Genomic DNA, 22,383 nt, shown 5'->3' with positions numbered 1-22,383 from the left:
GGGTAGAGGCCTGGTAAACTGAGAGTCACCCAGTTGGGAGGGACTCTAAAACATCAACTCTCCACTCCTTGCTTTTGGAGTCTTGGAACTCATGGCCCGGGGCATGATCCCTTCCCTTTTCCCACTTAGCCTTGCTGTCTTAGACCTTCATGGCTGGGTCTCTGCTTGGACATTTTCCCCAGGAAGTTTTGGGTTCATGAGAATGAAGCATGGGAGCCCCCTTGGACCTTTGATACCATCCCTCCCTATGATTAATACATTGATGTATGACACCTGTTCTTGTGAATTTGGTTAGTGTGAATCAATCCCTAAGACTCAGGTCAGTTCTGGGAACACTGGAAAAAAGCATTTCTGGGCCTGCAGTGCTGAAGGTCATTGGTATACACATCCTGCAAAGTCCTGCCTGAGTTGCCATCTGGCCACCATTTTTGATGCTGTCGAACTCCAGAGGTGGAAATTATAGAAATGGATTAGTGAATTTGGTGAAGTGGCTTCGTTCACCTACATGGGTGGTTAGGGGAGGGGATTCTAAGTTTCCAGGTTGGAGTGTTGGTGTGTCTGCCCTCTTGCCCACATGGTGTCATGTAACTCTAACAGGACGTTTTGAATGGGGGTCAGAGGTCCAATGAGATGGACACTGGAGGGCCCCCTCTGCTGAGTGCCCCCCGAGGGGCTGGGCTTCAACTCAGCCACTTTGGCGAATCTGAGTAATGGGTCATCTGCTGTTTCTACTCCCCTGTAAATGGAAGGGGGAAAAAAATCACAGTTCTATAGAAGATAGAATAAAAAGGAGACCTTTGTATTTGAAGTGACAGTTTTCTGAACATTTGAAGAGAGACTTCTGCGTGTTTCTCATCCTGGGAAAACCAGTGCAAATGGTTTTGTTGGGGAGGGCATGGGCAGAGCAGATGGTTGTCTCTCCAGGGTGGACCGTGTCAGCAGAAGCCGGTCCAACAGCAGTAGCAGCTCTCTGTGTATGAGCCAGACCTCTGGGCAAGGCACCTTTCATACGGCAGCCGTTTGAATGCTTCAGACAACATCCTATGCAGGCAGTGTTACCGAGAGATCGGCCTCTCCGTACATGGGTGCCGAATCAAATCTGGGAGAGAGCGTTCTGGGTGAAGTAGAAAAGGATAGCTTTATTACTTTGCCAGGCAAAGGGAGACACACCGGGCTTCTGCCTTGAAAAACTATGTGTCCCAACCCGGGAGGATTTGATGAGGGTTTTAGAACAGTGGTTCAAAGGTGGGATCTCTGACAAGATTAGGGTTGAGCAGGGCCTGCACTCCTTTAGTCTCAGCTCAGGTGGTCTCCTAATCTTGATGAGCTTCTCTGGTCCCTTTAATCTTTTTTTTTTTTTTTTTTTTAATCATTTTGCAATTTTATTTTTTTGGCTGTGTTGGGTCTTCGTTTCTGTGCGAGAGCTTTCTCTAGTTGTGGCGAGCGGGGGCCACTCTTCATCGCGGTGCGCGGGCCTCTCACTATGGCGGCCTCCCTTGTTGCGGAGCACAGGCTCCAGACGCGCAGGCTCAGTAATTGTGGCTCACGGGCCTAGTTGCTCCGCAGCATGTGGGATCTTCCCAGACCAGGGCTCGAACCCGTGTCCCCTGCACTGGCAGGCAGATTCTCAACCACTGCGCCACCAGGGAAGCCCTGGTCCCTTTAATCTTGCCTCAGGTGGTTTCATGGCTGCTCCTCCCTTGATTAGCAACTGTTGGAATCTGCCCTTTGGAACTCAGGGAAGGTCATGGAGGCTAGAGCCTTGCCTACAAGAAACGGGACAAAAGGGCCTTTGTGCCTGGGAGCCCCACAGGGCCTCACTTGGTTTCAGTAGTGTTCTTGTACAGATAAGGACTTATTCCTTAAGTTCTCACAATTTGTAAATGGTGGAGCTGGGTTTTAACTCAGGTTCTCTGGTTCTGAAGTCCGTCTCTCGCTGGACACAGAGGTGTCCGTGTGTGCCTCCCTCGCGTGGAAATCAAGGCTCTGCCCCTGCTGTGAATTGTACTCCAGGCCAACTTGGGCCCTTGTGGGACCAGAACAAGATCTCGTTCTGTGCAGAAGCAGGAGAATGCCCACCCTCCTCACTGTCACCCTGTGTCCCTTGGGGATCTAAACCACTTGCATGTGTTCTGCCTGAAGATAGGGCCTTGGCTGCTGTCAGCGCTCTTCTTCCCCTGGGACTCAGGGTGGGACTAGAGACAGACATCTTGCCGTCTTCTCCATTTCCCCATCTCTCCCCTGACCTTCACGATGTAGCAGGGACTGGGGGTTGGTCTGTTTATTGAAAATGCCAGTTAAAATGGTATCATAAAGAATGACACAAGTGGATATAAACATTTTATTTTAAAACATATAAATATGCATTCTTTTACTACTCTTTAGATGTAAAAAGCTCTTTGAGTAGAGGACACAAATTGGAGTTCTATGAAATCTTGCTTTAGTAATCAGAACCTGAATGCACATCTATGGGTTCTGTTTGATATCTAAAAGCCAGATATGTGAAATGCTGGATGTTTAAAGATATTTTTCCTAATCTCCTAGCATCATTTTGCCCACACCTTTTTTTTTTTTTTTTTGCAACTCGCCCTTATGGAGTCTTTCCAAAGCAGTTAACCTAGTTTTCCTAGTAATAATAACTCGGTGTTTCACACTTACTTCATCAGCTCACGTAGTTTTAAATTCAATTATGTAATTAGAGTAACAGATACAGTTGCCACAAAAGGGTTTGGAACTAAGATGACTGCTTCTTGGCGATATCCCACTCAGCTGTGGGAGCAGCTGTGTACCCCCGAGCTGTGAGTGTCCTGTGCCCTAAGTGACACAGGAGGGGAGCCCTGAGTCTAGTGAATCCTTCGAGCTGCAGGCCGACTACCAGCGTCTCCTGTGTGAACTGCATCCCTCTCATCATTCAGCCCCAAGAGAGGCCTCATGCAGACCCGTTCATGAGAAGTGAAGTGACTGATCTAGGGCTTGGCCTGGTTGGTTCGACAAGCTTAGACCGGCCAGCGCCCTAAAAGTCGGCCAGACTAGCAACCTTTGCAAACATTAAAAAAGCAAAACATTTTTTTCCCCCTGAGGCTGAACAGGGCCATCCTGCCTGTTTTCCTGTATAAACCGGTTGATTTACTTCCCTGAATCAGGATTGTGGAGAAACATGGCTTCTATTTCTTTAGCCACAAGAACCGCCTTTCTGGAGGCTGGTCTAAGCCTGAAGTGAAATTTTAACTTTTGTTTTGGTGCCACCAAGTGGTTAGTTTTGAGATAACACTCTCGAGGAGAAGATGACAAACATGTAATGATTAAAAAAAAAAATCTGGGGTGCACAAGCAGAGCACAGAGGATTTTTAGGGCAATGAAACTACTCTGGATGACACTCTGATGGTGGATACATGTCATTATTCATTCTTCCAAACCCACAGAATGTACAACACCAGGAGTGAACCCTAACGTAACTATGAACTTTAGGTGATATGATGTGTCCATGTAGGTTCATTGATTATACCGAATGTAGCCCTGTGGTGAGGGGTATTGATCATGGGGGAGGTGATGCATATGTGTAGGCAAGAGGTGTATGGGACAGCTCTGTCTTCTCAATTTGTTATGAACTTAAAACTGCTTAAAAAAGTAAAGCCTAGGGGCTTCCCTGGTGGCGCAGTGGTTAAGAATCCACCTGCCAATGCAGGGGACACGGGTTCGAGCCCTGGTCCGGGAAGATCCCACGTGCCGTGGAGCAACTAAGCCCGTGAGCCACAACTACTGAGCCTGTGCTCTAGAGCCCACGTGCCACAACTACTGAAGCCTGCATGCCTAGAGCCCATGCTCCATAACAAGAGAAGCCACCACGACGAGAAGCATGCACACTGCAACTACAGAAAGCCCACGCGCAGCAACAGAGACCCAACGCAGCCAAAAATAAATTAACTAACGAATTAAAAGTATAAATAAATTAAAAATTAAAAAAAAAAAGCCTAGTAAAAAAAATTCCGTTCTATATTTCACTTTCCCTTTTAGCTACTGGTGATGCAGGTAAGAGCCAGGTAAGCAGAGACATCATCTAGGGCGGCTGGCCGTCTTCTCAAGCCTGGATGACAATTCCTCCTTGAAGTTCCCACGTTCCAGAGTCTGGGTCCTGAGCTTCGTACATCCCAGGAACCTTTAATTTCTTCAGTGTATCCAGAACCTGTGCAATTTTCCAGGGTTATATCTTGCTTCACAAACTTACAAAAGACTTGTTGTTAAGTCAGAATGCCAGTGTATTACTTTACAGTTCGAAATGTATATGTAGTTGTAAACCAAACACACATGTTAGCTGAGTACTTCATTTGCCACCCTGTAGGAAATTTATATGGGAAGACAAATTGTACAGAGCAGGTTGCTTGGTGAAATCGCGGTGGGTAGAGTGTGTGATAGGGGGAGTGCGGGTGTAAGGTTGTTTATCTTGGAGGTTAGCATCATTAAGGTGAGGCTGTCTTGACCACTGTAGGTCTGTATGTGACTCCAGACTGGGGAATATAGAATCCTGGACAGCGCTGGTGGCAGGCTGACCTCATCTTTTTCGCTGGGCATTCTTTTGGAAACGCCGTGCTGAGTGAGCGTCTCCTGTTAATCTGTTCTTCCCTCGGACAGGACACAGTGTGGCTGGCAAGGCAAATGCTGCAGACGTGCTGACACAGCTCTGGTCTCCTGAGCACCTCTCTGGTCAACGTGGTCGGCGTGATCACTGTCAGCCACCATTTAGAGGTTTAGGCTTCGGGGAACCACCCTATTTATTGCATGATTATTTTGAATAATTTCACTCTCAGAGGAAAACTTATGTGTTTCATGTTTTGGTGACTCTGTCCTCAAATGCAGGTTAAAATTAACATGTAAAATCCTTAGTCACCTTGGAATACATCCCCAACAGTGAAACAGGACTTGCTGAAGATGGGAATTATCCTAGATTCTAAGGAAGGATGTGTCTGTGCAGGCCACTTGGTGTCCATGTTTTGAGAGCTTTGCATAGACCTCGCCACCTGCTCGTACACTGCGGCCTGCCCTGTGACTCTGCACTGGTGCTCAGTTACCTCCCAGGCTTGGTGCTGTGTCTCCTCACCCCCGCCTCCATCCTTGCCCCAAACTGCTGCCAGAGTCCTGAGTCAGGAGGACTTGGGATACCTGCAGAAGTTGTAAACTGGTGGCCTATGATTAGAATCTGATCCACAGATTTTTTATTTTTGCCATTACGTTGTTTTTATTTTTATTTTTAATTTATTATTAATTTATTTTTGGCTGTGTTGGGTCATCCTCACTATGTGCGGGCTTTCTCTAGTTGAGGCGAGCAGGGGCTACTCTTCGTTGCGGCACGCAGTCTTCTCCTTGCGGTGGCTTCTCTTGTTGCGGAGCACATTATGTCGTTTTTAAAAGTTTGATTTCGTTGCCAAAAGTTAAAAAGCAGGAGGTCGGCACAAAACTGAGTGATCATCTTCTTTGCATACAAATAGAAGATCTGGCTGTGCAGGGCCTACCTTCCCACAGAGCAGTCAGTTACTGGAGTGGCCTGCATAGGGTGCCTCCTGGGAGATATCCTCAGTTCCCACCCTCCCCTTTCACTCATTTATGTTACTGTCTGGTAGCGGGGGTGACTCTTGGTATGCTGGAAAACCAAAACCAAAACCAAACACACACGTAGAAAACCAGCGCGAGGAAGGAGCGACTTCTCGTGGACTCTTGCTCCCTGCCCTCACCTGCCTTTCGAGGGGAACTCCTTCCTTGGAACCTGTTCCCAGCCTCTTGAGGACCCTGCTGCTCTCAGTCTGTTCCCTCTGAATTTATCCCTTGTGCTTCTGAGAGGTGTGGTGGTGAAGTGTTGTTGAGACTTTGGGGTCACAAGGCCTGGGTTTGAATACCAGCTCTGATCCTTACTGAGTTCAGTTTCCTTTCCTGTAAAATGACGACCCTAACTTGCCTCATAGGTTGGCCCAAGAATTAAATGGGATTTTGTATTGAAAGCATCAAGCAGAAGGTAGGTCCTCCAATAATAGTGCCTCCTTCTCTGTCTTCTATCAAGACATGACTCCTTCCCTTCTTTACGACCTTAATGAAGTCCAGCTACACACCTACCTCTGTTTTCCTGCCACATATGCCTCTTTACTTTTACAAAAAACCCGACTATTTTATTTTTTATTCCTTATAACTTCTGGTCTTTCCGATCAGCACATTTCACGTATTCCCTTTTCTTGTTGTAGGCAGACCTCATAGAGACTCTCATATGAGAATAATGGATGACAGGTGAATTTATTTTGTGTTGGGAAATTTTGTCAGAAGGCATAGCTTTTATCAAATCTCTGCAATAACTGTACAAAAATTTGTGATGGAAACTCATTAGCTTTTATAGCAACTGGTTGGAATTCTTAATATATGTACATTTCCCCATCCATTGTATGTTTATAGACATGGAGCCCCGGTCAAAAGCTGGAAAGTCATCAACAGGAAGGATTGGTACTGGAAGGGAGACACTTCGCCTGAGATCAAAAGGTCCTGCCACTGTGGAAGAAGTGGTATGTTATGTTCATTTAATCCCTGTATGTCTTGGAAATGGATGGACATTCGTGTTTGTCAGAGCTGGAAATAAAGGCCCTCTTTCCCTCTGCTCACTCAGCAGCCAGAGTTATCCTTTAGAAACACAAATGAGATGGAACAATCTGTTCAAAACCCTCCAGTGGCTTCCCCCCGTCACTCGGAGTAAAAGCTAAAGTCCTCAGAGTGACCAACATGATCTGACTCTGCGTCTCTTCTCTGCTCTCATTTCCACCCCTCTCCTCCTGGCTCCCTCTGCTTCAGCTACTTGAGTCTCCTCGCTGTCCGCCAGCACTCCAGATACATCCCCGCCTCAGGACCTTTGTATGAGCCGTTACCTCTAGCTGGATGCGCTGCCCGTTTACGGGCACCGCTCACTCCCTTGCCGCCTTGAGTTTCCGTCCACATCCCACCCTGTTTAACCTCTGAGCAGCTGGTATAATAGCAGTTCCCGCCACCCTGCCCCCTGCCCAATCTTCCTTGCCCTTCATTTTTTTAAGGCGCTGAACACAGTGGGACTCATATCCTTGTCTCCTTTCAGTCCCTTGTCTTGTTCTCACATGTCCTGTTCACAGCTGTATCCCCAGCACCTAGAACAGTACCTGACACTTCAGAGGAGCTCAGATCTTTGAATTTAATGAATTAGTGAGTGATTCACTTACGCTTACTGGAGGAAGGGATTTGCTGATTGACTGTGTCTATGTAAAGGTCAGTATTTGAGTGAAAAACACGAGGAGAAGAGACACATGGAGGGAAGGAGGGTGGAAGAAGAGAGTGGCAGTGGTAAGGGTTCAAAGTGACAAGTGGCAGGTCCGCTCACAGCAGGAAGACAGCGGTGATGAAGCCCTCCTTTGGGGAGGTCAGGCAGACCTCTGAGCTCCGGAGCTCCTTGGCGGGGGGCTGGGTGGGGGGGAAGGCATGTCTGTGTGCGCGTACCGTCCTAGGGCTCCCAGCTGTTTGAAGAGCAAAAGAGTGAGACAGATGAACGGTTAGGAGGCCGTTTTCATAGGATCCAGAGCTTTTGGGGGACAATGTCAGGGTCAGTCATGGGTGTGGTTTGTTGGAACAGACCCTCCAGGAACCATGAGGCCAAGGTTGTCCTCTTGAATGTTTGAGTCACCCAGGATGTTGTCTGTTTTGGGGAATCCAGAGGGAGACTCCGAGTCGAATGCCTTGGTCCTGGGTGAATGAAAAGATTGATCTGGAGGCAAGTGACAACGGAGAGGCCTGGGAGAGCTGAAAGCATTTTGAAAGTGAGATATGGCAAGATTTGTGAAAAAACCCAGGGCAGTGACATCTGGTTGTCCTGAGTCTTTACTTTTCCAGTGCCCAGCACACTGCCAGACATATTGCTGAAGTCCAGTAAATGTTTATTGAACAAATGAACAAACCTCAGTGGAAGAAAGGAATCTGTAAGAGGATGGAAGGACAGTGGTAAGGAGCTAGGGGTTGCCAACCGTGCTTTAAAGCGGAGGAGAAGAGGACAGACCTTCAAACTGCTTGCAAAGGGAGTGGCGTTGGCAGAAAAAACTCCATGCCACTTCAGGAGGAGCGCCCTCTTCTAACAGTTAAAGTGGGTAATACATACCTGTTTATTTATGAGCAGCTGCTATATAGAAGGTGCTGGAATGAAAAAGAATAACTGCAGATCTGCCTGAGGAGGTGGGAAAGATTCATTCCAAGACAAACATCTAAAACTCCTTTCCTATTGGCATAGCCTGCTTCATTAAATAGGGCAATTAAAATAGCTCATAATAAAGGGGAAGAAAAAAACTAGTTTGGTGCTAATATTAAATTTGATACAAATGACCTACCATTTAATTTCCAACACCAAAGGATTTATAGATTTGAAACAAATCAGCCCCTCATAATCTAGCACAATTTCTGAAAACTGAACTATACTCCACCTGCATACCTCACAGTTTATTCACTGTGTGTTTGTTGAGACAGGTACAGTCCAGGTGCTGGTGATACGAAGATGGATAAAGACGTTGTTTTTTCCTTTAAAGGGAGAGAGACAGGAAAAGAAGCTATGACAAATCAGAAGGGCAAGGTTAATGGCACAAAGGAGGGGCTGGCTGATCAGCTGCAGTCAGGGATTGGGAGAGGGAAATCAGGGAGAGTTCCCTCCAGAAGGAATGGTTGAGTTGGTCAGAGATGGGGAGAAGAGTGTTCTAGGCATGAAATGGAAACGTCCGTGGGACTGGAGCGTGCTGCAAGTACCTGGTGGGGGGTGAGGAGGCTGGAGGTAGAGGCCTGGGTCAGGGCGTCAAGGGCCTGTGGATAATGGAGGGGGGGTGCTATTTAAAAATTGCAAGGGGAACAGCAAATCAGTTTTGTGTTTTAGAAAAACCCCTTGGTTCTGGGGGATGGGATATTGAGCAGGGTGGATTTGAGAGCGTGAAGATTTTTCTTTTTTTTTTTTTTAATTTTTATTTTATTTTTGGCTGCTTTGGGTCTTCATTGCTGTGCGCAGGGTTTCTCTAGATGCGGTGAGTGGGGGCTACTTTTCATTGCGGTGCGCAGGCTTCTCACTGCGGTGGCTTCTCTTTTTTTTTTTTTTTTAATTTTATTTATTTATCTATTTATTTATTTATTTTTTTGGCTGCATTGGGTCCTTGTCGCTGTGCGCAGGCCCCCTCCAGCTGCGGCGAGTGGGGGCCACTCCTCCCTGTGGTGCGCGGGCCTCTCACTGCAGTGGCCTCCCCCGCTGCGGAGCACGGGCTCTAGGCGCACGGGCTTCAGCAGCCGTGGCACGTGGGCTCAGTAGTTGTGGCTCGTGGGCTCTAGAGCGCAGGCTCAGTAGTTGTGGTGCACGGGCTTAGCTGCTCCGCGGCATGTGGGATCTTCCCAGAGCAGTGCTCGAACCCGTGTCCCCTGCATTGGCAGGCGGATTCTTAACCACTGCGCCACCAGGGAAGCCCCAGTGGCTTCTCTTGCTGCGGAGCACAGGCTCTAGGCGCACGGGCTTCAGTAGTTGTGGCGTCTGGTCTCAGTAGTTGTGGCTCGTGGGCTCTAGGGCACAGGCTCAGTAGTTGTGGCGCATGGGCTTAGTTGCTCCGCGACATGTGGGATCTTCCCAGACCAGGGCTCGAACCCGTGTCCCCTGCATTGGCAGACGGATTCTTAACCACTGCGCCACCAGGGAAGCCCCGAGCATGAAGATTTCAGGCAGGGAGACCAATTAGGAGACTTCTGCAAATAAGAAAAGATGAGGGGAGTATTATTCAGCCATAAAAAAGAAGCAAATCCTGCCATTTGTAACAACACGGATGGACCTTGAGGGTATTAAGCTAAGTGAAATAAGTCAGATATAGAAAGACAAATATTGGATGACCTCAGTTATATACTCCTCTCACCACCCCCCCCCCAAAAAAAAACCCCACCTCATACAGAAACGGAGCAGATTGGTTATTGCCAAAGGCAGGGGGTTGGGGGTGGGTGGGTGAAATGGGTGAAGAGGGTCAAGGTACAAACTTGTACTTATAAACAAGTCCTGAGGATAGACTGCACAGCATGGTGACTATAGTTAACAATACTGTATTATATATTTGAAAGTTGCTAAGAGACTAGATCTTAAAAGTTCTCATCACAAGGAAAAAAAATTAAAACTATGTGTGGTTATGGATGTTAACTAGACTTATTGTGGTGATGAGTTTACAGTATATACACATATCAAATCTTTATGTTGTATACCTGAAACTAAGATAATGTTATACGTCAATTATATCTCAATTAAAAAATGTCAGGACTGAACACAGGCAATCAGAATGTGAATGGAAGAGGGGGTGATAAGATCAAGAGCTATTTAGAATAGTAAGATCTTGGGGGCCATTTTTGTATGAGAAGTACGGATACTTGTTACAATTACTTATAATATGGCTGGTTAGATGCAAAGGTAAACACCTAAGTTACTTTGCATAGCCTGTCACTTCACACAGACCATTCAAAATACATTGTAAAGAAGGCAAGAGTGATATATCATGTCTCTTGTCTCATTGTTTTAAAGGCTTAGTTAATATAAATAAAAGTACAAGAAAGTTGTAATAATATCCTCAAGGAAATAAAAATAAAATTTTATTTGCAATAAAATGCATATATTTTTAAAGATTTTTTTTTTACCATCTTTATTGGAGTATAATTGCTTTACAATGGTGGGTTACTTTCTGCTTTATAACAAAGTGAATCAGCTATACATATACATATATCCCTATATCTCCTCCCTCTTGCGTCTCCCTCCCACCCTCCCTATCCCACCCCTAAAGATTTTTTTTTTTTGATGTGGACCATTTTTAAAGTCTTTATTGAATTTGTTACAATATTGCTTCTGTTTTACGTTTTGGTTTTTTGGCTGCGAGGCATGTGGGATCTTAGTTCATCAACCAGGGATCGAACCCTCACCTTCTGCACTGGAAGACAAAGTCTTAACCACTGGACTGCCAGGGAATTCCCTAAAATGCATATTTTCAATAAGTTTTGAGAATACAAAGCAACCTATATTTATGACAGTATTTAAAGTATTATGAAATTTTTGCAGTGTAATCTTGAATTCAACATTTGTACCTGTAGTTGAGTATTTAACATCTTTGGGTAAATTTTATTTCAGCTATGAAGCCATTTAAAACCAAGTATTGAAATAAACAGAACCAGACTTCACCAAATATTAAACCAAGATTTTAAAAGAGTAATAAAATATATCCAATCATGTTTTTCATAGAAACTTTTAGGAAGAACAAAAATATTTTGGTACCATTAATACATAAAACAACAATTATTTAAAAATATTATTTCATCATCTCCTTATAAAATTTCTATTTTTATAACATACTCAATACATTAATGTGGTAACACATGTGTGTAACTGATAAAAATTGCATACAGTTGTCCCCTCTTATCCACAGTGGACACGTTCCAAAACCCCCAGTGGATGTCTGAAACTGGATAGTACTGAACCCTATATATACTATGTTTTTTCCTATACATACATACCTATGATAAAGTTTAAGTTATAAATTGGGCACAGTAAAAGATGATAATAACTAATAGTAAAATAGAACTATTATAAAGTACACTATAATAAAAGTTGTGTGAACGTGATCTCTCCAAATGTCTTATTTTACTGTACTCACCCTTCTTGTGATGATGTGAGATGATAAAATGCCAGTGTGATGGGATGGAGTGAGGTAAATGACATAGGCATTGTGACATAGCGTTAGGCTACCACTGACCTTCTGACTCTAAGTCAGGAGTATCATCTGCTTGGGTGATCCTGGATCATCTAGCCATGATGATGGTGAAGGTTGGATCTCAGGAGCAGGTGATGTCTGTGGTTGGGGATTCTGGGATGGAGCAGGTGGTGTGAGATTTTATCATACTATTCAGAATGGCACACAATGTAAAACTTGTGAACTGTTTCTGGAATTTTCCATATAATATTTTTGGACCTCAATTGACTGAGGTAACTGAAACTGGGGAAAGCAAGACCACAGATAAGGGGGGACTTCTGTCCAATAAAATTAATAAAAAATAAATAATAAGGGTATGTGTTCAGAGTGTTTTACTCTTGGGGTGAGCTGGTAATGCATGTGGCCTGCATGATAAAGACCAAAGCCCTATTCAAGGCACACAGGACTCCTTAAGATCTAGTCATGTCTGGCACTGTGATTCCCATCACATGGGACTTCTTGCAGTCCTTTAACCCACTGTACTCTTTTATCAGACTCTGCAACCTCACATAGACTTTGGGTATATAGTGCCTTCTACTTTTGGTGCCTGCTTCTGCTTATCTGGCGCCAGTTCATTTTGAAAACACTTCTAAGTCACCTTTCTGAAGTCTTCCTGGACACTTAGAGATTTAAATTTACTTCCCCTGTGATGCCTCTTTGCCTTTGACATCCTTTAGAAATTGTCCTTATTATTGTTAAATAGCTATTTTCACATTTGTCTCCCTTCTAGACTGCTAGCTGCTTGGAGACTGTTCTGGCTTTTCTTCTTTGAATTTATAATACTTAACACAAACACCAAAAATATTTACTATGTTGATTTGTATTGAGTTGCAGTGCACATTCTAGATATATTTCCATTCAAATTAGCTGAAGTACACAACCAAGAACTGGCTCCACATCAGATTTCCCCCTATGTATGCCTCGGCATTCAAGAGATTATACATAAAAATATGATTTTATTTCTCTTTTCTTTGATAAAGCCCTCTGAAACCAAAGCGAAGGCGATTGAAAAGGTTGATGATCTTCTTGAATTGTACATGGGAATTCGGGATATCGATTTAGGTAAGATTATACTATTTAAAAAAGTCTTATGTGTTAATTTGATGGACCTTAATGCTTATTTGTGTCTTGCTTGCATTTATTGTCAATTATATTTTTCAAGATAAACAGTATCTGTGGAGTGATGGAAAGCATAATGAAAATAAAGATAAATAAAAATGAAAAGAACACCTGGCCCTTACCCCTTATTAGTTGTGAGGCCTCAAAACCAAGTCAACTTTTCTAAACTTCAGGGTTTTTTTTTTACAGGAAAATATTCATTTTATCTATTTTTTTAAATCGAAGTATAGTTGATTTACAATATTGTGTTAGTTTCAGGTGTACAGCAAAGTGATTCAGTTATATATATTTATAGATATATATATTTTCAGATTCTTTTCCATTATAGGTTATTATAAGATATTGAATATAGTTCCCTGTGCTATATAGTAAATCCTTGTTTATTTTATGTATAGTAGTGTGTATCTATAAATCCCAAACTCCTAATTTATCCCGCCCCCCTTTTTCCCTTTGGTAACTGTAAGTTTGTTTTCTATGTCTGTGAGTCTGTTTCTGTTTTGTAAATTAGTTCATTTGTATTTTTTTTAGATTCTACATATAAGTGATATCATATTTTTCTTTATCTTACTTCCACCCATGTTGTTGCAAATGGCAATATTTCATTCTTTTTTTATGGCTGAGTAGTAATATATCTATATCTATCACATCTTCTTTATCCATTCATCTGCCAGTGGACACTTACATTGCTTCCATGTCTTGGCTATTGTAAATAGTGCTGCTATGAACATTGGTGTGCATGTATTTTTTGAATTAGAGTTTTCATCTTTTCCAGTATATGCCCAGTAGTGGGATTGCAGGATCATATGGTAGCTCTATATTTAGTTTTTTAAGGAACCTCCATACTGATTTCCAAGTGGCTGCACCAATTTACATTCCCACCAACAATGTAGGAGGGTTCCTTTTTCTCCACACCCTCTCCAGCATTTATTATTTGTAGACTTTTTTTTTGGCTGTGCTGTGCAGCATGCGGAATCTTAGTTCCCTGACCAGGGATTGAAACCATGCCCCTTGCATTGGGAGCACAGAGTCTTAACCACTGGACTGCCAGGGAAGTTCCCTATTATTTGTAGACTTTTTGATGATGGCCATTTTGACCAGTGTGAGGTGATAACTCATTGTAATTTTGATTTGCATTTCTCTAATAATTAGTGATGTTGAGCATCTCTTCATGTGCCTGTTGACCATCTTTATGTCTTCTTTGGAGAAATGCCTATTTAGGTTTTCTGCCCATTTTTTGATTGGGTTGTTTGTTTTTTTGGTATTGAGTTGTATAGGCTGTTTTAAACTTCAGTTTTTAACCTATAAATAATATTTCCTACATAAGCAGTTTTATGGATTTAAAAAATATATATGATGATAGATGTTAACTAGACTTACTGTGGTGATGATTTCATATATACATATATTAAAATATATATGAAAAATTTTTGTAAATGATACATATGAAAAGTATTTAATACATCAGATTTAATGGACAAATTGTGTATTTATTACAATATTAAAGTTGTGACCCATTTAATAAGATTACTGAAACCTTGTGAACAATGAATCAAATATGAAGAAAGCAGACACACTTGGCATGTGACGAACAAGGGCATTTGAGCAGTTGATTCTCTGTGTATTTCTTTATTTTATTTTATTTTATTTTATGTTTTAAAAATTTTATTTTATTTTTGGCTGCGTTAGGTCTTTGTTGCTGCACGCGGGCTTTCTCTAGTTGCAGTGAGCGGGGCTACTCTTCGTTGCAGTGCGCAGGTGTCTCATTGCGGTGGCTTCTCTTGTTGTGGAGCATGGGCTCTAGGCTTGAGGGCTTCAGTAGTTGTGGCTCACGGGCTCTAGAGCACAGGCTCAGTAGTTGTGGTCCATGGGCTTAGTTGCTCCACAGCATGTGGGATCTTCCCGGACCAGGGCTCGAACCCCTGTCCCCTGCATTAGCAGGTGGATTCTTAACCACTGCGCCACCAGGAAAGCCCTCTGTGTATTTCTTATGTCATCATTAGGATGTCAGTATCTTGATCTCTCAGTTAAGACTCTATCAATTGCAAATAACAAATGAAACAAAACAAAACTCAACAAATCTAATTCCAACTGGCTTAAGGGAAGAAAGGCAGGGAAATGTTCTGGTTCTTATAGCTGAAAATTCCAGAGGTAGATCTTCGCTTCAAAAATGGTTAGAACTGGAGTTCTCACGCTGTCATCAGGATGTGGTTTCTCTTCTCTCAATTCTGGCTTCATTTCAGGTCCCCATGGTATCCCCTGGCAGCTTCAGGCCCTCCCTCATAGAGCCCAAATGACAGCCATGGCTCCACTCTCTACATCTTCTTGGTGGCAAGCACAGTGGGAGAGAGGGAGGGCCTTTTCCAAGTCATTCAAACAAAATGCTCAGGATCGTCTCTGATTGTCTCAAGTGAACTAGTCACAGAGGCCAGGGAGGTGGCTAGGTCTGGGTCAAATGCTCTACCTCTCCAACAGAGAGTGACTCTGAAATACAAGGGCTGAGATTGTGAAGGGCCTGGTCCCTCCAGTGCAGAAGCAAGATGATAAATGTTCCCTTAAGAAGGGCAGGTGGATGCTGGGTGGGGAAAGAGTGAATGAGCATGCTAGTGGTGGGGTGTGTGCCTGCATGCATCTGTGTGTGTGGGCATGGGTGAATTTGTATCAGGTACTTAATAAATTTTTTAAAGTCAAAGACTGGGACTATTTTGTTTACTTGCTACCAGGGAAGGTATTTTACTTTACATTAGCTAGAAGTATTTAAAACTCATTCTTCCTTTTCTACTTCTACTCATCTTCCTTTTCCTTACAGAGTTTATTCTTATTTTTTTCTAGCCTATCTGAACTTTAAAAATAAAATTTTTATGTTGGCTGTCCAGATGATGTCTGTAATTGAAAGAAGTGATACTCTTTTTTAGCTCCTTTAAGAGAAATATAAAATTTGGATATAATAGATCCTTGCTACACACGACACGAAGTTAAAGCTGAGATGATCCTATAGAAAGCAAGTGTTTTAAAATGTTTCTCCCAACCTGTTTGTATTTGGAAAAATAAAGAGATTTGCATAAATGATGTGGGCCTGTGACAGTTATGCAAATGAACTTGCAAATGAGAGTAAAGGGGATTTAGAGATGCTAGTGCTCTTAAACTCAGGTAGTATTTGTTAGGAAAGTAATATGAAATATCTCTATTCAATTGAGAAGTTTTAAAATTGTGTACTGTATAAATATTATAAGATTCAGGAACTAGGGTATCAGTTGCTGGATCTTGAGCTTTAGGAGAATCACACTTTTCGAAGGTGAGAACTTAAAGCAGTGCTCAACTTTAGAACTTAATTTTGGGCATAGGTCTGTCTTATAGCTACTTAAGTATAAATTGGGCATAATTAAATAAATCATATTTAATAATAAATCTTTTGTTATTAAAATATACAAATATACAGGGAAGAGTTTTGGGCAATGGTACAAGTAATTATAAATGAATTAAGAAAGTTCTTTTTTTATAGATTTATTTATTTAATTAATTTTTTGGCTGCGTTAGGTCTTTGTTGCTGTGCGCGGGCTTTTTCTAGTTGTGGCGAGCGGGGGGCTACGCTTCATTGCGGTGCGCAGGCTTCTCATTGCGATGGCTTCTCTTGTTGTGGGGCACAGGCTCTAGGCGTTCAGGCTTCAGTAGTTGTGGCATGCGGGCTTCAATAGTTGTGGCTTATGGGCTCTAGAGCGCAGGCTCAGTAGTTGTGGCGTATGGGCTTAGCTGCTTCGCGGCATGTGGGATCTTCTGGGACCAGGGCTTGAACCCGTGTGCCCTGCATTGGCAGGCAGATTCTTAACCACTGCAACACCAGGGAAGCCCAAGAAAGTTCTTTAAAGATCAATTTTCTTTCACTGTGACAAATTCAGAGCACTAAACATTCCTCACAAATTCCTTGTAAATTAGCTAGTAATCCCTTTACAAAGTTAATTAATCAAATTCCTCCAATGACATAAAAATCATTATTATTATACATGATTAGCAATGTGATTAGTCACCTAGGGAGGTAAAGTCTAAGGAAAGTAATTATTTGGAGAATGTGAACCATTGCTGAACTAGGAATTTCTCTCATTATTCAGATCTGATTAGCATGAAATATGACTCACAAATATGACACTGATTCAACAGACAAATGAATATATTTACTTGTTTGTCTTCCAAGCATTTCTTAGCTTTCAGAAATGTTGTCTTAATGCAAATTACATTGATATCATGTTATTTTTGAGTTAATATGTTTTTTTTTTTTTTAAATTATTATTTATTTATTTATTGGCTGTGTTGGGTCTTCGTTTCTGTGCGAGGGCTTCCTCTAGTTGCGGCAAGCGGGGGCCACTCTTCATCGCGGTGCGCCGGCTTCTCACTATCGTGGCCTCTCTTGTTGCAGAGCGCAGGCTCCAGACGCACAGGCTCAGTAATTGTGGCTCACGGGCCTAGTGGCTCCGCGGCATGTGGGATCTTCCCAGACCAGGGCTCGAACCCGTGTCCCCTGCATTAGCAGGCAGATTCTCAACCACTGTGCCACCAGGGAAGCCCGAGTTAATATGTTTTTGTTAGAAAACTTAAAAAAAAGTAATATGGCAATAAAATGACTAAAACCCAAAACACTATCCTCAAAAAAGGATTGGGATGTATTTACTATTTGAAAATGGAAAACAATTCAAATGGGTTTATGTAGAAGTAACCCTGAAGGGGATAGTGCTTCATTTGGTTGTAAAGTTGTGAACTATTTCACAACCAACCCAATGCCAGCCAACGTGGCTTGCCTTGGAATGCTACCCATGGGGGAAAATGGTTTCTGGAAGATTTTGAGTCCTGTAAGACCCTAGATGGGATTGACCTAACTTAAAGGAATGTTGTGTCATATAAGTTTCTTCATGAATATTTAAGGCCATTGTGTAAATTGTATACGGAACTACACTATTTTCTGATGATACCAACTTAGGAGTTTGGAGATCATCCCAGCAACTTCAGAATTTTAGGATTTCTAATTTATAAAGAGATCCAGAGTTGGGGGGGGCCTTCAAGATGGCAGAGGAGTAAGACTTGGAGATCACCTTCCTCCCCAAAAATACATCAAAAATACATCTACATGTGGAACAACTCCTACAGAACACCTACTGAATGCTGGCAGAAGACTTCAGACTTCCCAAAAGGCAAGAAACTCCCCATGTACCTGGGTAGGGCAAAAGAAAAAAGAAAAAACAGAGACAAAAGAATAGGGATGGGACCTACACCTCTGGGAGGGAGCTGTGAAGGAGGAAAAGTTTCCACACACTAGGAAGACCCTTCACTGGTGGAGACAGGGGGCAGTGGGTGGGGGGGAAGCTTCGGAGCCATGGAGGAGAGCACAGCAACAGGGGTGCAGAGGGCAAAGTGGAGAGATTCCTGCACAGAGGATCAGTGCCGACCAGCACTCACCAGCCTGAGAGGCTTGTCTGCTTACACGCTGGGGCGGATGGGGGCTGGGAGCTGAGGCTCAGGCTCTGGAGGTCAGATCCCAGGGAGAGAACTGAGGTTGGCTGCATGAACACAGCCTGGAGGGGGCTAGTGCGCCATAGCTAGCAGGAAGGGAGTCTGGGAAAAAGTCTGGACCTGCCTAAGAGGCAAGAGACCATTGTTTCGGTGTGTGCGATGAGAGGGGATTCCTTCCCTGTCTGCCCACAGAAGGCAGAGCACTGCCTAAATGAGCTCCAGAGATGGGTGCAAGCCACGGCTCTCAGCATGGACCCCAGAGACAGGCATGAAACGCTAAGGCTGCTGCTGCAGCCACCAAGAATCCTATGTGCAAACACAGGTCTCTATCCACACTGCCCCGGGAGCCTGTGCAGCCTGCTACTGCCAGGGTCCCGTGATCCAGGGACAACTTCCCTGGGAGAATGCACAGTGCACCTCAGGCTGTTGCAACATCATGGTGGCCTCTGCTGCCGCAGGCTTGCCCTACATTCCAATTATAACTACTGTATCCGTCCGTCCCTCCCCCAAGCCTGAGTGAACCAGAGACCCCTAATCAGCCGCTTCTTTAACCCCCTCCTGTCTGGGTGGAAACTGAAGGCTGAGGGCGACCTACATGCAGAGGCGGGGCCAAATCCAAAGCTGAACCCCAGGAGCTGTGCGAACAAAGAAGAGAAAGGGAACTCTCTCCCAGCAGCCTCAGGAGCAGCGGATTAAATCGCCACAATCAACTTGAGGTACCCTGCATCTGTGGAATACCTGAATAGACAATGAATCAACCCAAAACTGAGGCGGTGGACGTTGGGAGCAGCTGTAGACTTGGGGTTTGCTGTCTGCGACTGACTTGTTTCTGATTTTTATGTTTATCTTAGTATAGTTTTTGGCGCTTGTTATCACTGGTGGATTTGTTTATTGGTTTGGTTGCTCTCTTCTTTTTTTAATTACTTTTTAATTTTTTTATTTTAATTTTTAAATTTTAATTATTTTATTTTATTTTTATTTATTTTCTTTCTTTTTTTCTCCCTTTTCTTCTGAGTCATGTGGCTGACAGGGTCTTGGTGCTCTGGCCTGGTGTCAGGCCTGAGCCTGTGAGGTGGGAGAGCCGAGTTGGGGACATTGAATCACCAGAGACCTCTCAGCCCCACATAATATCAGTTGGCGAGAGCTCTCCCAGAGATCTCTGTCTCAACACTAAGACCTAATTCCACCCAACGGCCAGCAAGCTCCAGTGCTGGATGACCCATGCCAAACAACTAGCAAGACAGCAACACAACCCCACCCATTAGCAGAGAGGCTACCTAAAATCATACTAAGTTCAAGACACCCCAAAACACACCACTGGATGCAACCCTGCCCAAAAGAAAGACAAGATCCAACCCCACCCACCAGAATACAGGCACCAGTCCCTCCATCAGGAAGCCTACACAAGCCACTGAACCAACCTTACCCACTGGGGGCAGACACCAAAAACAATGGGAACTACGAACCTGCAGCCTGAGAAAAGGAGACCCCAAACACAGTAAGTTAAGCAAAATGGGAAGAGAGAGAAATATGCAGCAGATGAAGGAGCAAGGTAAAAACCCACCAAACCAAATGAAGAGGAAATAGGCAGTCTACCTGAAAAAGAATTCAGAGTAATGATAGTAAAGACAATCCAAAATCTTGGAAATAGACTGGAGAAAATACAAGAAACGTTTAACAAGGACCTAGAAGAACTAAAGAGCAAAGAAACAGTGATGAACAACACAATAAATGAAATTAAAAATTCACTAGAAGGAATCAGTAGCAGAATAACTGAGGCAGAAGAACGGATAAGTGACCTGGAAGATAAAATAGTGGAAATAACTACTGCAGAGCAGAATAAAGAAAAAATAATGAAAAGAATTGAGGACAGTCTCAGAGACCTCTGGGACAACATTAAATGCACCAACATTCGAATTATAGGTGTCCCAGAAGAAGAAGAGGAAAAGAAAGGGTCTGAGAAAATATTTGAAGAGATTATAGTTGAAAACTTCCCTAACATGGGAAAGGAAATAGTCAATCAAGTCCAGGAAGCACAGAGAGTCCCATACAGGATAAATCCAAGGAGAAACACGCCAAGACACATATTAATCAAACTATCAAAAATTAAATACAAAGAAAAATATTAAAAGCAGCAAGGGAAAAGCAGCAAATAACATACAAGGGAATCCCCATAAGGTTAACAGCTGATCTTTCAGCAGAAACTCTGCAAGCCAGAAGGAAATAGCAGGACATATTTAAAGTGATGAAAGGGAAAAACCTACACCTAAGATTACTCTACACAGTAAGGATCTCATTCAGATTGGATGGAGAAATTAAAACCTTTACAGACAAGCAAAAGCTAAGAGAATTCAGCACCACCAAACCAGCTATACAACAAATGCTAAAGGAACTTCTCTAGGCAGGAAAGACAAGAGAAGGAAAAGACCTACAAAAACAAACCCAAAACAATGAACAAGAGGGTAATAGGAACATACATATTGATAATTACCTTAAATGTGAGTGGATTAAATGCTCCAGCCAAAAGACATAGACTGGCTGAATGGATACAAAAACAAGACCCATATATATGCTGTCTACACAAGACCCACTTCAGACCTAGGGACACATACAGACTGAAAGTGAGGGGATGGAAAAAGATATTCCATGCAAATGGAAATCAAAAGAAAGCTGGAGTAGCAATTCTCATATCAGACAAAATAGACTTTAAAATAAAGACTATTACAAGAGACAAAGAAGGACACTACATAATGATCAAGGGATCAATCCAAGAAGAAGATATAACAATTGTAAATATTTATGCATCCAACATAGGAGCACCTGAATACATAAGACAAATTCTAACAGCCATAAAAGGGGAAATTGACAGTAACACAATCATAGTAGGGGACTTTAACACCCCACTTTCACCAATGGACAGATCATCCAAAAGGAAAATAAATAAGGAAACACAGGCTTTAAATGACACATTAAAGAAGATGGACTTAATTGATATTTGTAGGACATTTCATCCAAAAACAACAGAATACACTTTCTTCTCAAGTGCTCATGGAACATTCTCCAGGATCATATCTTGGGTCACAAATCAAGCCTTGATAAATTTAAGAAAATTGAAATTGTATCAAGTATCTCTTCTGACAGCAACGCTATGAGACTAGATATCAATTACAGGAAAAAACTGTAAAAAATACAAACACATGGAGGCTAAACAATACGCTACTAAATAACCAAAAGGTCACTGAAGATATCAAAGAGGAAATAAAAAAATACCTAGAAAAAATTACAGTGAAAACACGATGACCCAAAGCCTATGGGAAGTAAGAAAAGCAGTTCTAAAAGGGACGTTTATAGCAATACAATCCTACCTCAAGAAATATCTCAAATAAACAACCTAACCTTACACCTAAAGCAATTAGAGAAAGAAGAACAATTAGAGAAAGAAGAACAAAAATACCCCAAATGTAGCAGAAGGAAAGAAATCATAAAGATCAGAAAAGAAATAAATGAAAAAGAAATGAAGGAAACAGTATCAAAGATCAGTAAAGCTAAAAGCTGGTTCTTTGAGAAGATAAACAAAATTGATAAACCATTAGCCAGACTCATCAAGAAAAAAAGGCAGAAGACTCAAATCAACAGGATTAGAAATGAAAAAGGAGAAGTAACAACTGACACTGCAGAAATACAAAGGATCATGAGGGATTACTAGAAGCAACTATATGCCAATAAAATGGGCAACCTGGAAGAAATGGACAAATTCTTAGAAAAGCACAACCTTCTGAGACTGAACCAAGAAGATATAGAAAATATAAACAGACCAATCACAAGCACTGAAATTGAAACTGTGATTAAAACTCTTCAAACAAACAAAAGGCCAGGACCAGATGGCTTCACAGGGGAATACTTTCAAATATTTAGATAAGAGCTAACACCTATCCTTCTCAAACTCTTCCAAAATATAGCAGAGGGAGGAACACTCCCAAACTCA

The 22,383-nt window shown here is 42.7% G+C and overlaps 1 protein-coding gene across 1 annotated transcript in view; it reads left to right on the top strand.

Moving 5' to 3' along the window:
• Positions 1–22,383, top strand: part of GIPC2 (GIPC PDZ domain containing family member 2) — a 93,601-nt gene that overhangs the window by 57,954 nt on the left and 13,264 nt on the right. The window contains exons 4-5 of the mRNA XM_082421100.1: positions 6,433–6,539; positions 12,764–12,845. Of these exons, the coding sequence (XP_082277226.1) occupies positions 6,433–6,539; positions 12,764–12,845 (189 nt within the window). The remainder of the gene's footprint in view (positions 1–6,432; positions 6,540–12,763; positions 12,846–22,383) is intronic.

Source organism: Balaenoptera physalus (assembly GCF_965194825.1).
Source record: "Balaenoptera physalus genome assembly, chromosome: 1".
Taxonomy (NCBI): domain Eukaryota; kingdom Metazoa; phylum Chordata; class Mammalia; order Artiodactyla; family Balaenopteridae; genus Balaenoptera; species Balaenoptera physalus.
This window is presented reverse-complemented; position numbering and strand designations above follow the sequence as displayed.